The sequence below is a fragment of the Melanotaenia boesemani genome, chromosome 2 (genome assembly GCF_017639745.1).
Source record: "Melanotaenia boesemani isolate fMelBoe1 chromosome 2, fMelBoe1.pri, whole genome shotgun sequence".
NCBI lineage: Eukaryota > Metazoa > Chordata > Actinopteri > Atheriniformes > Melanotaeniidae > Melanotaenia > Melanotaenia boesemani.
In genome coordinates this window covers 20,171,018-20,186,586 of record NC_055683.1, presented here as the reverse complement: position 1 = coordinate 20,186,586, position 15,569 = coordinate 20,171,018, and the positions used below count along the sequence as shown (strand labels likewise).

The 15,569-nt window shown below is 37.7% G+C and overlaps 1 protein-coding gene across 1 annotated transcript; it reads right to left on the bottom strand.

Moving 5' to 3' along the window:
• Positions 1-692: 692 nt before the first annotated feature.
• pecam1a (platelet and endothelial cell adhesion molecule 1a) lies at positions 693-8,740 on the bottom strand. The gene is made up of 15 exons (XM_041975070.1): positions 8,570-8,740; positions 8,435-8,458; positions 7,034-7,327; positions 6,587-6,883; positions 6,231-6,497; positions 5,763-6,098; positions 4,693-4,992; positions 4,326-4,607; positions 3,918-4,050; positions 3,726-3,793; positions 3,568-3,621; positions 3,038-3,127; positions 2,901-2,957; positions 2,296-2,318; positions 693-1,068 (listed from the first exon to the last, which is right to left on the bottom strand). The coding sequence occupies exons 1-15, from the start codon at positions 8,625-8,627 to the stop codon at positions 889-891; spliced, it is 2,463 nt and encodes an 820-aa protein (XP_041831004.1). The 5' UTR covers positions 8,628-8,740; the 3' UTR covers positions 693-888.
• Between the last annotated feature and the right edge of the window lie 6,829 nt (positions 8,741-15,569).

Genomic DNA, 15,569 nt, shown 5'->3' with positions numbered 1-15,569 from the left:
ATGTCAAATCTACTCTGTTTAATACTTTTACGTTAGTCTAACTAATCAAACAAAAAGAACTCATCAGCAGAGAATTGTACAGAGAGTTTCCCCAGGAAATTATTAATAGAGTCATTACCAACTAACACATTTAAACATACTATAAAGGTCCAACATGTAGGTTACAGTGTTACATCATGTTCCCAATGGATCTACAGTGTCTATCTGGGCATTAATATAGCACATCCTTCATATGTTTAGCCTTAAACTGGCTACTTAGGACATCAGAATGAACAGGATTAACCTGATAAACATATCTGGTGAATGGAGACCTTGAATTAGCTCATGTTATATCATTCAATTAAATCTTAGATAATGGAAAGTGAAACAGATATGTCCTGATGTGTGGCTATGGCAACAGCCCTCCTCACATTAAAGGAGATCACAGACAGATGGCACCAAGTTTCCACTGCAGCGCTGCCTCAAGTCTGTCCTCTAGTTGTTTAAACTGAAACGACAGATTCTCACACAGCAGAGGAATCACTAAGGTAATAATATCACTATTCTGCTGACGGCAAAGACTTTGCTTCCTATTTAGATTTTAGAGCCTGTGACTATTGTTATCTGGTTTTAGGGCCTTTTCCTTTGAGTTCATAAAACATGTCTTCTCATTTGGCAGCACAATTACTAACAAAAGGAAGAAAAAGTTTATGAAACAATTTATTCATTCTTTAAAAAGACAGGAAACTGAATACAGCTTGAAATGTTTAAAGCACGACAAAAACAAAATGTAAAAGAATATAATTAGTGACATGACCTACAAGCTTTAAAGAAATTTCAGTGCAAAGAATCAGCTGCTTTATCAAGCCAGAGAATTAAGGGGAAATAAAAAAAATTATTGTCGTTTGATCAACAGTCGGGTGCTGGGTCACATGTCCCTTCCCCCTGGTCACCGGTGTCAGTGCTAACAGAGTTGTCAGTCTCAGCTATGTGATCTCCATCTGCGCTGTGGTCACCATGGTTACTGTGGTTACTGTGGTCACTGTGACGATTATTATCATGATTCAGCTGTGCATATTCCACTGACACCTGTGGAAATACAAGGGTTAAAAATGAAGGGGAGGTTGATTGATACACCAACAGACTGAAGATACAGGCTGTAAGATTATGATTTATGCATGCATCAAACAGCACAAAACAGCTTGTAAAATCAAACACAGTGACTGAAAACATGATGCCAACTCACTTGTCCTGAACAGAAACTAACAGTTTGTTGTAAATGTGTGATTACTAGCTTGATAAGGACCAAGCTAGTAAAGCTAACAGATAGATGCTCACAAAGCAGGAGGTTTGGTTAAGTTTGTAATGTAATCACGAAAAGACTGAAGAGAACAGACCTCCACAAAGGGGTCAAACTGATATCTGGATTTTTCTGAAACAACTTTGAGAAAAACTGCTCTATATCTATTTAGCATTGTGGTGGATTAATCATGCTTTGGCTTTATGTAGCAGTCAATAACTAAGGGAAATACTTCACAGTAAGAAGGCTATAAATATTTAATTAAACACCAGCAAGATTTGAACAGACTCTATAAAAAGGTTGAGGTAAAAAAATATTAATTTTGCACATGGAAATTAATGATGGACAACCTCTCAATTCTCTCAGCATCTCAAGCTAAACGTAAGTGGACAGACCTCAGATGATTAGTGCCTGCAAGGTGGACCTAGAATCTCACAGAACTAGAGGCATTATGAATAAAGAATCTACCAGAATCTGCTACAAAAAAACTAAAAAAAAGCTTAGACTGCAAAACATACGTCATTCAAGCTTTGATGGGTGAAAATCAAAAGGTTATTTTGTTTAGGATACTGAAAAAAAACTTCTTTTCTCTTAAAAACAGTGAATATTTTAGTTTTTATTTTTGACAGGGAGCCCAGATTTTAGGACATCATGGTATTATGAAGAGTTACCACCAGATGCAGTCACCTCCAGAAACCCATATCTTTAAAATAAAATATTTAGTGATTAAGGCTTGATGTGAAAAAGTTATTATGAGATCCAACCCAAAATAAACATGACAGCACCATAATGAAATGATCACTTCTACTAATAAAAGATAAATAACTTAATATTACTTTGAATATAACTCTTTTAGTTATAAATATTCCTGACTACACAGGGGGTCAGTTTATGTTACTGTTTGTCCACGAGACGTCTCTCTAAGCACAAACTCTTTAGATTTATGAGTGTGGGGGAGTAACCTCTTTGTTAGTGTGGATGCATTGTGAACATGGTGTATATGTAATGCTACTTACACCATCAGCTGGCTCTGGAACACCTGCAAAAACAAAACCAAAGGACTAGCTCAGGAAACAAATGAAGATTAGGAATTAAAGCAGGGCTTGCGCAGTTATCTGCACTCCCACTAACAGCTCTTTGTTCCCAGGAAACAGGGATCTTATCATTATGCACACACTGTGTACTAGTTTGTTTATGCTAATATAGTTTTAGAGAAGTCTTAAAGTGCACAAAAAAGTGTTTCCCTGAATTTCTGTTGCATTATTTTGTGACATCAGCACAACCAACCAAGTCCATGACTAAACAATGGACAACAGTTCTCCCTTGAGCATTAAACAATCAAACAGTTGCTGACGTAGTCATAACGGAAGCACAGACTGTTTGGCTCTGTTGTTATAACAGGAAGTTCCCTTTGACCAAAGCAGGAAGTGGACACCTGGAGACTGTGCCTTCTCTTTTAATGGCATATTCTTTCTCTAACAATGCAAATGTTTACAGTAGGAGATGATCCTGTTTCCTGCTTTTTTTTTTATCCCCCCCTTTTACAAATACCAGTGACCTGATTTCTTTCACCATGTAACTCTAAAAGGAATTTAAATTAAGAGCGGGATTTTAGTCATACCTTGCTGGGAGTTGCGCACTTCGCTGTATACGGTGTCTGTGCCCTTTTTCACTGGAGCTAGCACAGAACAAATAAGTTATCATTTAAAACTGTTTTTAAGGTCCAATGATGAAGTAAAAATTTAAATGCAGTCTTACCTCTGTTGGGATCTGCCTCTCTGACCTGCACCTCTGTGTACTGAGGTTCTGACTTTTCAGAAATGATCACACTGTTCTGGTCATCAGACTCTGCAGCACAAAGCAAGCAAACTTCATTGTATTTCTTACATTTTAAAAAATATTAAGGCAGATGAAAAATAAATAAACAATCAATGGATACATTTATCAATATTAGTATATTTCACAAATTGGCACAAAAACTGTTTATGCTCAGTGGCAATGGTCTCAGTTTTAGCCAAATCATATACAGAAAATATATAAAGGAACTATTTTCTAGAAAACATCAGCAATTCTTATTGACTGTCCGGCTGCTGTAAACACTGACTACACTGTGTCAAACATGTATGAATCTGAAACTAAAAAATAATCTCCTGAAGATACAGAACATTATTTACTCCAGTCTGGGCAAAATTTCCTTTTATCTGTTTAGCTTTTTAGCCTTAAAAAAAAAACAAAACAAATGAAAACAACAACAACAACAGAAAAAAAGCTCCCCGAAGACCACTTACCAGAGCCTGAGACATGTTCACTCCAAACACTTTTCCCCATAATGCCTGGGGTGACTACAAAAGGAGCACAAAAACAGCAGCAGTCTTAGAAACTGAATCAGTAGAATCCACATAGTTGCTTTAATGTATGCATTAAATCATTAAATGTGCAGCTTTACCATTGGCAGCCTCGATGACTTCTGCCTGGGTGAGGCTCAGCCGCTCTGTTTTGGTGCTGGCTGACTTCCTGAGATGAAATCGAGACAGAACACAATTAGCTAGAGGCCCTATGGGTACCATACAGCAGAAGCTGACATAATTTCCCCTATAAAATGCAAATTTATGATAAGAACACAAGTAATATTTCTTACACTGACAACTTGGCTGATCTCTTCCTCTCAAACTGAAAGAGCCGTTTCTTGAAGGCAATAACAAGGATCAAGGCCAGTATAAGTGTGATGCAGAAGGCTGCAATAAGACCTTTTTTCCACCCAGCCAGCTTCACTGCAGAATACGTTTGAATTAAACATATGGACCCATGCATCCATTATTACATTATACCATAATTATAAAGCCCAGCAATAAAAATGTACTCACAAAACCTCAAACATTTCTGTCTAATGTAGTTTTAACATATTAGTGTAAAATCATTTAATTAATTTTTATCACAATGTCAAAGTTATTTCTGCATGAGTGAAGTTTAATGCATTAACATGCAAATATTTTCACCTTAAGTGAACATCCTTTCAGCACAGCTATAAACCAAAGAGAAAACACACCTCCAAATGTGATTTCGGGGCTATATTTGGTTTCCTTGGCCAGGTTTGTGCTCACACAGTAGTATCTCCCTCTGTGCTCTCCTCTGACGTTGTGTATTCTGAAAGATTCTTCCCGTTTATCGGTAGACACAGAAGCAAGAGCAACATCTGTCTCGGTGTGGTACCAGGTAAAGTTAATGGGTGGGCTGCCACTCTGAACAGAGCAGATGAGACTCACACTCTGACCCTCAGAGATGTCCCCAGCACTGGGAGTGATGGTCAACATTGGTGTTGATACAGGCTCTGCAAAGAACATTGTGTTAGAAAAGCAGCTCATTGTGCTTTAAATGAGTTTTACTGATTTTCATCAAGCCTGCATTTAACAAACCTATGATGCTGGTTGAGCGCAGCAGTTGCTGTCCTAATCCTATCATAAGAGGCCTGCGTTGACTGTTTTTTGCGTGGCATTGAAAGTTGCTTAAGTCAGAGCCCTTGAGGATAGCTGGAAGGCTGAAGATAGCCTGTTCCCCTGTCTTGCTCACAGTTTTGTGCTCAGGCCTCCTGTTAGGGATGTGCAGAGTGTACATGATGGGCAGAGTGCCTCTGCTGCTCTGACAGAGCAGCTGGAAGTCCTTTCCCAAAAACAGCATGCCACCCACCACACTCATCACAGGTTTTGAAACAGGAACTGGAGGAAAAGAAAAAGACATAGATATGGAAGGATGTTTTTTCTATAGTCTGTAGGTGTACTAAGCTATACTGTAAGAATTGAGTTAAGTCTTAACATGTTAAAAAAAACACAACATAACACCAGATGTTTATCTGGTAAAACACAAAGTACAGCTGGGGCTAATGGAAGGGGCACCAGTTTAGTGTACACTTCATTAAAGGGCAAAAAGCAAACAAAGGTGAAAGATCATAGTATTGTCATCTTGACTGATCTCAATCATCTCAAGAGAAAGAGAAATGTATTAATACCCATTCATTCATCCATTCAACAAACCTGATCACTGCAAAAAAATCGGCATCATGTGCAGAATTTTGTAAAAATCCACCTTGTATGCCTCTAATCCATGGACATGGTGATGATGCCTCATGTGGAGGCAGGTTCATACATTTAAAAGAAAGCTGACTTGTGTCTGTACATGCACAAAGCATGCACAGACATGGTGCCACAAAATTGCTGGTCACACATTTGGACCAGTCACCTGATTTATGCTATGTATTTGTCAAAGTACAAGACTACTCTTAAAAGGCACCAATGCAGTATAGGTTCTGCTGTGGCACCAGCAAAGGTTCAAGATAGTGAGAGTAATGCTCAAGTTTGAACCAAAATGGCATAAAATGAACCGAGTAACTGTGATAATAAAACAATGATCGCTTATGTTGGCTTACAAATGTAATGTTATGTGCTTCAGACATCAAATTAATTGTGATTTCATGCACTACATGACTTACCTTTGGCTTTGATGACAAGTTTTTGGCTCTCCTTGACAAAATTGTGTATCAGAGACAAACTTTGAGCTTTGCAGGTGTAGTTGCCATTTTTTTCAAGGTTCACTGCTCTTATATACGCCTCTGCATTGGTATGCAGGGTGTTATCTTTGTAAAAAGAGTATTTTAAAGTTTCATTCTTGATCATAAGCTTGGTATTATCTTTATAGAAGGAGAATTCCATGGTTTCATTGTTGATCTTCTCGGGAATGTAAATGGAAACAGAGCAGGTCAGTTTGAAACGGTCTCCCTCAAATATTTCTATGGGGTCCACAGTCAGCCGTGGCTTTGAAAATAGCTCTGTTTGGGTTAGACAGAAAAATTCAAGCATTATCCATTCATTATACAGTATTGTTTTAAATTATGAGAATGCTTGAAATTCAACAGAATATGTGGTGTCATATCAGGCATTTTATAAAAATGAGGACTTGCCTTTGACAGTGATTGTTATATAGCTTTCTTTCTGGACATTCCCCCACTCTGCCTTGCAAACAAACTCCCCAGAGTCTCCCTCCTGAATGGTTATTAGATGACTGAGGGCTGTGTTTGGAGATTTTTTGAGTACCCTTCTGCCCTTTGTAAGGAATACTTCAATGTTCTTTAATGGGATATCTACTACTTTACAAATAATGTCCACCACATCCCCCTCAAAGACAGTCAGGGAGGGCAGCACGTTCATGATCGGTTTAATGTTGAGCACTGTAAGACAAATATTAGAATAATCAAGCACACTCTTCCTCAAGAAATTTAATCTTCCCTTAGTAATGCTAGCAATTAAGTTTAATCACCTTTGACTATCACTTCAATCTCATCGCTGCGGCTGGAGCGTATAGATCCGGAAATCAAATTGATTTCATAATCACAGGACAGAAAGCAGTTTCCTATGTGTCTGAGTTTTAAAGTGGCATCTGAATAATTCCCAGATGTTTCTAGCTGCTTCATCTTTTCAGGCTCTCCGGTCATAAACCTCTGGTAAAATGTGAATTTAAGGGGTCCTTTCTCCTCCGAGGCACTGCAGGTGGCTGTGAACTCCTCACTTTCATACGGTGATACATTACTCAGATAGAGTCTTGGGGTCTGGAGGCCTAAGGATAGAAAAGCCCAAAAGGGCGGTCAAAAACAAACTACGAAACTTACATTTTCTGTAAATTTCACTCTAAAGTTGCATACCGCTAACTAAACATAAAAACAAAAAACAAACAAAAAAAAAGAAAAAGAAAAATAGTCGTCAGTACCTGTCACGCCCAGTTTCTGGATGATGCTGCGCTTGCTCTTGTCCTTAACTGTGACTTGACATTCATAATTTCCAGAGTCAGCTGCCCTGGCTGGGTTGAGCTCATATACCACAGAGTCTTCTGTGGTATTATAGGAATGGATGGGAACATCATTCCGAGTAAGCAGGAAATGGTAGGTCATATGAGAGATGTTGCTTAGAATGACGCTGGCCTGGCAGCCTATAGACACCTGCGTCCCACTCTGAACTGTGCTTCTGGGTAGGATGGTAAGTCCAACGGTATCTATAATGTATGCTGTAGTTTCCAAAGCCATGGAGAGACACAGAGACACAGAGACATGGATGCAAAATAGAAAGAAATTACCAAACAAACATTACAAATTGGGCTAGACATACTATACAAGTCAGGTCAGGACTAGAGGAAGACAGGCTCTCAAGCTTGCGCACAGCAAGCAGTGAAGGAAGGAAAACGCCTTAACAAATAGTGTCTGACCTTCTACTTCCCCTGAGAGAGCTGTGTGGATTTATCTCAGCTCCCATTTTCCTTCAGTGACAACAACACAGTTTAGCTAGAAACAATCTGTCTGTCCTCTACGTTTAAAGCTAGCTTGAGCTGTGAGTTCAGTGATGTAGTGACTGAGGCACTGTGCATCATTAGCTGCTGTAAACACACAACTGTATCTGATATGTTGAGAATGATAGCATACTTCTGACTTTGACAGCATAATTAAGCTCAGAAATAAAGGAAGATGAATAAGAAGAAAGGAAAAATAGCCCCAGAGACTTACGTCTATTAGAGCTTCATAGCTTTCAGGAAAAACTATACAGGCTTGGGACCCTTCATGATTTACATCTACTGAACAGATGTTTAGCACCGGAAATACTTAATGTATTTTCATTTACAATATGAGCAGCAAACCTTTAAAAGATGCTAAATGTTGTGGTTTCTGTTCTCCTTTTAAAAGAAACACACCCAGATTCGGAAGTTTCCAAGAGAAAGTTCATCTTTTGCCAAACAGCTAAGACCTTGAAGCTCGGGTACATTAAAATTCTTTCTTCTAAATAAGCTATAAGCTAAATTCTTGTCCTATATTTTAAAATTTAGGACAAGAATTTAGCTTATACTGGTGTTTCAGATTTCCCAGCATCACATGTGAAACTAAAAACTGTTTCAACTAACTTTAATGAAGACGTGGGAATATGAAGAAGACCAACAGTATGCTGATTAATGCTCTTTTCCTGGAAAAAAAATGCTACTTTCAAGGTTTGTCTTAAAAATAGCTTCTTTTGTTAATTCAGAGAGGACTGTATAACCTCAAACTGTCGCGGAGCTGGAAAAACCCCAATCAAAAGACCATTTTGTAAGGAAAAAACAACAACAATCAAAAACAGATATACTTACATGACTCTCCTCTGGCACATTGCCCTGTGTTTGGAAAAAAAGAGAGCAAGAAGGGGAAAAAGTGAGAATCTGGAGATTAGCTTAAAATGAAGAAACATCCTTTATCCTTAAAGAGGCACATCAGTGGGTCCTTACAGGTGAGTAGGAGGCTGGTGAGAAACAGCAACAGCAAGCTGGGGGGTCTGGAGCCCATCCTGAGTGAAGGTGGTTTAATGATATGAGATTAAGATACAGCTCTAACAGGCAGAAGAGACAGACGCAAGGAAGGATATTCAAGAAGAGAGAAGGAACTTGGTGAGGGAGAGGTGGAGCATGTTGAAGACAAACAGTTAAAAATGGTGTTTGTACTGAGGGGGTGTTCCTTATCTATTCAACCTAGTGTTGCTTGATTGAGCAGGAAGTTAAGTTAGTTTTTTCTTCCTCCTGGGGTAGTACACTGTTTTCAGTAGTGGGCAAGAGAAGAAAAAAGAACAATAAGATTAAACCCGTCAGCCCTCTGACCTCACATCCTCCTAAGAGGGTGTTTCCTATTCAAAGACTGCGTCTCAAAAACACTTGGGACATTGTGTAAAGTTAAATCAGAAGGCAATGCTCTGCAGATCATTTAAACCTTTATTTAACTTTCAAGTAGAGTAAAAGGTTTATAAAAAGAGTTAAAGGGCAACAGGCCAGTAACTTGATCATTATTCATGAGTTTTTGAGGATAAAAGATTGGGAGGAGTTAATCTGTGAGTGACTGTGAGTAAATAATAATAATAATAATAAAAAAAAAGAGAAAAATGCTTCTTGGTGGATAATTCCAAAATATTTCACCATCTTTGTCTACAGAGTGTAATATCATTAAAAGATTTAGAGAATCCTGAGACATTTCTGCACAAGAGAGAAAGCTGGAAACCAATATGGCCATGATGCTTTGGCCCTGCATTAAAAACAGACATGATTCTTTAGTGGAAATCATTGCATGGGTTTGGAAAAACCTTCTGAAGAGATATCGCTGACTTCACAAAAAGCAAACTTTACCATGCAAAGAATAAAACATATTAATAAGGCTGACTGAGGTTATTTAGAAAAAACTTGAGATTTCCACCATTAATGTTTAACAACGTATTGATTTACAGCAACATGCTGCCACCCAGTCAAAGCCTTTTTCTGGGAGGGATTTGCTTATTCTAAGAAGACAAACTGAAACCAAATTATGCAGTATTACAAGTACTACCCCAATTCCATAAAAGACGGGAAGCTTTGTGAAATATTAATATGAACAGAGTGCAATGATTTGCAGATCACAAAACCTCATATTTAATTTCCAGTGGAACACAAACAACATGTTGCTTGTTGAAACAAACTTTGACCATTTATTGGAAAATATTAGTTCATTTTGAGTTGATGGCAGCAACACATCTCAGAAAAGTTGGAAGAGGGTGATGTTTAATATTGTGTAGCATCCTTTCTTCATTTAATTCCCCACTATTGAACTTTGATTTTCCAAAGTCTGGCAGAATCTATATTGCATCCTGTCTCTTCTCTGAGATCTCTGCAGCCAATAAGAGTCAGTCTGCTTGTCTTATGTCTTCCTCTGGTACTTTCTCTCTTTGTTTTCCTCTGATAATACCCTCTGTGTTGATATCCAGTTGCTCGTGTGGGGCACTGCAGTGCAATGATGGCTCTAGGAATGTACACAATAAATGTCAGTGTGCCATCAAAACGAGTCAAAAGCATGGATTTTTAATGTTGAAAAGTTGTTGAAGTGTTGCTTTAACAGCTGTCTGTAAATGTCTGGGTGGTGAGTTGCTGAGGAGATCAGTTGCTGGAGTTTGAGGAGAGGACTGTTGTCCCATTCTGGTCTGAATCAGGATTTTAGCAGCTCAACAGTCCTGGGCCTTCATTTCAGATTTTTTTTTTGTCTCATGATCTGCCAAATGTTTTTTTTATTGGTGAAAGGTCTGCAGGCCAGTTCAGCACCTGGACTCTTTTCCTGGAAAGCCACATTTTATGATGGACATAATCTGGGATTTAGAATTGTGTCGCTGAAAATATGAAAGACCTTCCCTGATAGAGATGCAGACTGGATGGAAGCACATGTTGCTGTAAAACATCTATGTACTTTTCAGCATTGATACAGCCTTCATAGATGTGCAAGCTGCCCATGTTGAAGGCACCCTTGCAACCTCATACCAACTCAGGTTTTTGACTTTTGCTGGTTTGTCCAGGTCCTATTTAGTTTGCCAAAATCCAAGGTTTCCAAAAATGGAAGTTTTGATTCATTTGATCACAGTTTTCAACTTTGCCTCAGACCATTTTAAATGAGCTTTACTCAAGAGATAACAGCAGCATTTCTAGATCATTCCTTCTTCTTTGTATTATAGAGCTTTAACCTGCATTTGTGATCTGAACAGTGAACTGCGTACAAAGACAGCAGTTTCTGGAGGTTTTCCTGAGCCCATGAAATGATTTTCAGAAGAAAATCAGGCTTGAGGGCCTGAAGATCATGGACATCCAGTTTTGACCTTTGACCCATGAGCCTAGAGAGAGATTCCTCCTGATTCTCTAAATCTTTTGATGATATTAAAGACTGATGGTGGGACCTTTAAAGTCTTTGCATTTTTTTTTTGTTGAGGAACATTTTTAGGAAATTGTTCCACAACTTTTAGACACAATTTGTTGCAGATTAGCAAACCCCTGGCCACCTTTATATCTCTGCCTCTCTAATTAGTTGTCTAATGCTCCTACAGTTGTGTTTGCTGTGTGCCAGTTACTTTTCACCATTTGCTGCTCCTGTTCCAAGTTTTTGAGATGTGTTTCATGCCATCAAATTAAAAGATTAGCTAATATTTTCCATGAAATGATAAAATATCTCAACCTTTAATATGTTATTTATGTTCTAACTGGTATAAAATGTGGGAGATTTGCAAATCATTGTATTCGGATTTCATTTACATTTTATACAGCTTTCCAATGCTTTTGGATCTGTGGTTGTACTGACACCTGCCACCCACTGGATGTAGTATTATTGCACAAGACATTACAAAATAAGACCCAAACCAGGCTGACATCCCATATAATACAAGATTAGGTTAATATTACACTTATAAAACTTTAATATTTTGTTAACAGTTAACATGTTCTGTGAAAACATGTTAACTGTTTTCACAAAATCTTATAGTGTTTTCAAGACTATCAACATTCACATCTATATCTTTTTCTTTTTCTAGTGTATTGCCAATTATAGCATGTATTTACTTGAAAACCAACCCCACCTAATTTTGTTTAGAAACAATGTTATAAATAAGTAAATGAGACAACTTGAACTAAAACTACATGATCTATAGCTACATTTTAAATATTAGAGACTGCTCCGTTGCTCTCTAGACTGGCTACCCAAAACAACAAACACGTCATGAGTTATGCAACACTCTAAATGCCATGCTCAACTTATGACCGGTCTCACTTTGTTTATTTTAATTATTCATGCCAAAGACGTTCTCTTTTGAACTGCAGGGATTTGTACTGCCAGGGATTCCTGTGCAGGGTCTTATAACACCACCTTTTGCTTCATCTTCTCAGGTACTCCAGTTGAAACTCTGAGATAAAAAAGGTGATAAAACCACATCTTAATATATGAAACAAACTAATGATTTAGCAAGTAAGAGCAGAGCGCTAAGTGGTACTTTATAGATGAAAAACATAATTAAAAGAGAAATAATTTGAGCAAAAAGACATAAAGGAATGTCTCATTAAACCATTATGCCCACTAATCAGGAAGTTGGTCCCTCTGTTCATCTATTATTCAGTCTGTTGAACATAAGTACATTAATCTCTGCAGCAAAAAGTGCAATAAAATTTTAAAGGTCTCCCACAGGAAACAGTCCCTTTATTATTATTTATTTGTAGAAGAGGTAATATGTAGAATGATACGACTTTCAGACTACACAGGGTAATACTGAGAGGATGCCTGCTTCAGTTCTTGAATACTAGTATTTTTCCGCAGTGTGACCCTGTACCCTGTAATTCTGCCCTGTGACCACTAAGAGGTGCTAAAGCTTAACAAAAACAAGGGTTTTTAAAACTGCTCAAACAGCATCTATTATACACAAAGTTCTCATTTACTTCAAACTTTTAGAAAACAGTTGCTGCAGAAGTAACATTGATTACAACCATTTTGTTTAAAATAAGCTGTCCTACTGACATATGATATCAAAATCTCTTTTTAAATACAGAAAGAAAATATCTCCATGTGCCACCGGCTTGCAGTTGTTGATAATAATAGTTCTAAGTTATACTATTAGTTAATATAACTAAAATTATACTATTAATCTTTTCTGAACAACAATAAAATTAAAATATATAAAAGTAATCTTCACACAATTGATGCAGAGCTCTTTCTGACATCTTCATATTAAATCACTTTGCTTAAATAATTTGTGTGTGGTGTTGACTGGAACTGGTAGAGTGGCTTGCCTAAACAAGACAACATACTTGCCAATGATTTTATTCAAAAAAGCAACAGATATGATTATATAGTTTTCAGAAAGCGTTACTGAATAGCCTATCAGAGGGAATAGTCAAATCATGTTGAAAATGTGGAGAAACCTGGCTGAAAACATCTTACCAAGCTCCTTCAGTAAGTCTTGGCAGGATGTTTCTAAGGCCCAAACCATGATAATTCCATCACCATGCTTAACAGATGGGTGAAAGTTTTAATGGTGGAATAGTGTTTGTCTTTCAAAAAAATGTGACAACCAAACATTTTATATTTTTCCCCCTACAAAGCATTATTCAGTAGTCTTCTGGCTTGACCTCATTATCTTTAGCAGACATCAGCAATGATCCTTCTGGGAGCAGAGATTTTCTGCTTGTAGCCCTGCCACGCACACCACAGTTGTTCTGAGTTCTCCTGATGGTGGACTCATAAACATCAAGATTGGTCAACGTGAGAGATGTCTTTAGTTGCTCAGAAATTACCCAGAATATCTGTGTTTGTATGGAGACTATAACACAACTGCTCCTAAAGTGATCTTTGTTGGTCAACCAGTCCAGGTCAGGGTAGCAATGATCTTAACCCTTTAAGGCCAATTGAAAAACATGGTAAGAAAAGTAAATTTTCAATATGTCTTTTTATAATAATAAAAAAAAAAATGGTGTGGAAATGAACAGTTTATTAAAATTTGATGTGTCAAAGTGTAATTTTTTGCTTCCTGGTATCTATTAGGGGTCAGACGACAAGTATCAGATTGCTTTCAACAGGATTTTGAACAAAGATTTTACCATAAAGTGATGCAAGATGTCTCAGAAACTGTATGTCTCAAACATATCACGTTAGGCTCTATACTTCCTCTATATTTCTACTTTTTCATGAATTGGTGAGAGTATAAGGTCTTCAAAGCTGGACTTCTAACCTTATCCAGATCAAAACCACAAATCACTTTTTCTGGGATCCTCAAACGTTTCCTCTGTTTGCTCCACAAGTGTTGTGATGGTTGGATGTTGATAAATTTCTGGGCATCCATTCACTTACAAATGCCATTTACAGGACTGAAAACAGCTCCGATTTCACCTTCAGAAGAAATCCTAGATGTTCACATTTCTTTTGCCAAGGTTTTGCTGGTGTGTATTTTTTTGTCTAATTTATTTAAATGCACTGTTCTTATCTAGATATATTTTAAGTTTGCTACTTTTGCATAAAAATCAGATTTCAGGTTCAATCTTCACCACAATGTAGTTTTTTGCCTGTGTGTAATGGTATTTTGATGACCTGATGGAGTGTCACAATGAAGAGAATTGATGGATGATGGTTGTACAGCTGACACCATCAACTCTTGATGTGTCCAGGGCAATGTTCTGATTGGTGTTTGGATAGAACACTATACTTCCAGTATTTCTCTTATACAGGTTAAGATTCCAATATGTTTATATACAAATAACAGCAAAGTGTTTCATATGTATGAAGTGGTCATTTTGTGAGCAATACTCATGCATATAGAGCACAATGGAAATACACAAGGCATCACTTGGAACACCAAGGATCAGTTTATGGGAAAGAGGAGTTGCATTAAAGTGAATTCCTTATCTAAACTCTTATAAGCTAAAACACTACCCAAACTTATTCCTTTAATTGCTGCATCATAACTGAAAGAAACATGTGAAGGTGGCATTGAGAAGTAACAGGGGAATTATATAAACCTTAACAGCTCATTTCAACCTCAAAAATGTATTGCTTTATCAGAGAAGATGAGTCTCAGAGAGGTTTGTTCTCTTCAAATATTTTAAAGTCCTTGTAGTCTTAAAGTGTGAATGTGCTGATGGTACATTACACAAGGACAATGTACTCTGTGGAGGAAATGAAGAGATGAGTAATAACCCATTTTAACTCCCACTTTATTCAGGGAAATGCTGCTGGATGACAAAACACTCCACTAAAGAAATAAAATGGGACGTGTGTCTGTGCTTTAAGGCAAAAATCTGCAGGCCAAAAGAAAGAGTTGGAAGAAAATCTATCATATATGTTCACGCTATCTGAATATCAGGGGAGATATTGGATGAAGTGATTCAAATCAGTGTATGTTTGATGAAAAATCTTTATCTGTATTTGACAAATTTTGTCCAAATGTTGACTTTTCAAAGATATTCTCCATCTTCTCCTCTGTGGTTTGGTGTGTTTTGACAAAGCACAGTCACTTCCCTCCTCAGAGACCCTCAGCAACTCATAGTGGACAAAGTGACAAATACTATGACATGGAGATGTTTTTGCCTGTGGCACAACAGCCTGCAGGAGGCAGGGAGTGCTGTTACAAGGCAAAGCTTTAAGGCAACCTGCCCAACACAAACTTAATGTCTGAGCTTAACTCTGTCTCAAATGCCCTGTCCTCCTTTCTAAAACTAACACAGTCGTATTTTGTTAAATAGATTTTATGATTGACTTTCTCTCGTTCTTTGTCTCGTTTGGTCCTCTTCACTCCACCCACCAGATGTCTGCTGAATCAATAATAAATGATCTGAGAGGCTTGGCTGTGACAGGCTCCCTGGATTGACTCTCTCTGGGTTACGTGGGGAGTATCAGACAATGCTCCAGGTCTTGCTGCAGCAGGTTTGCTGTAGGATAACAAAGTCGAGGGGACGCTGTAAAAAGTCATGCTCA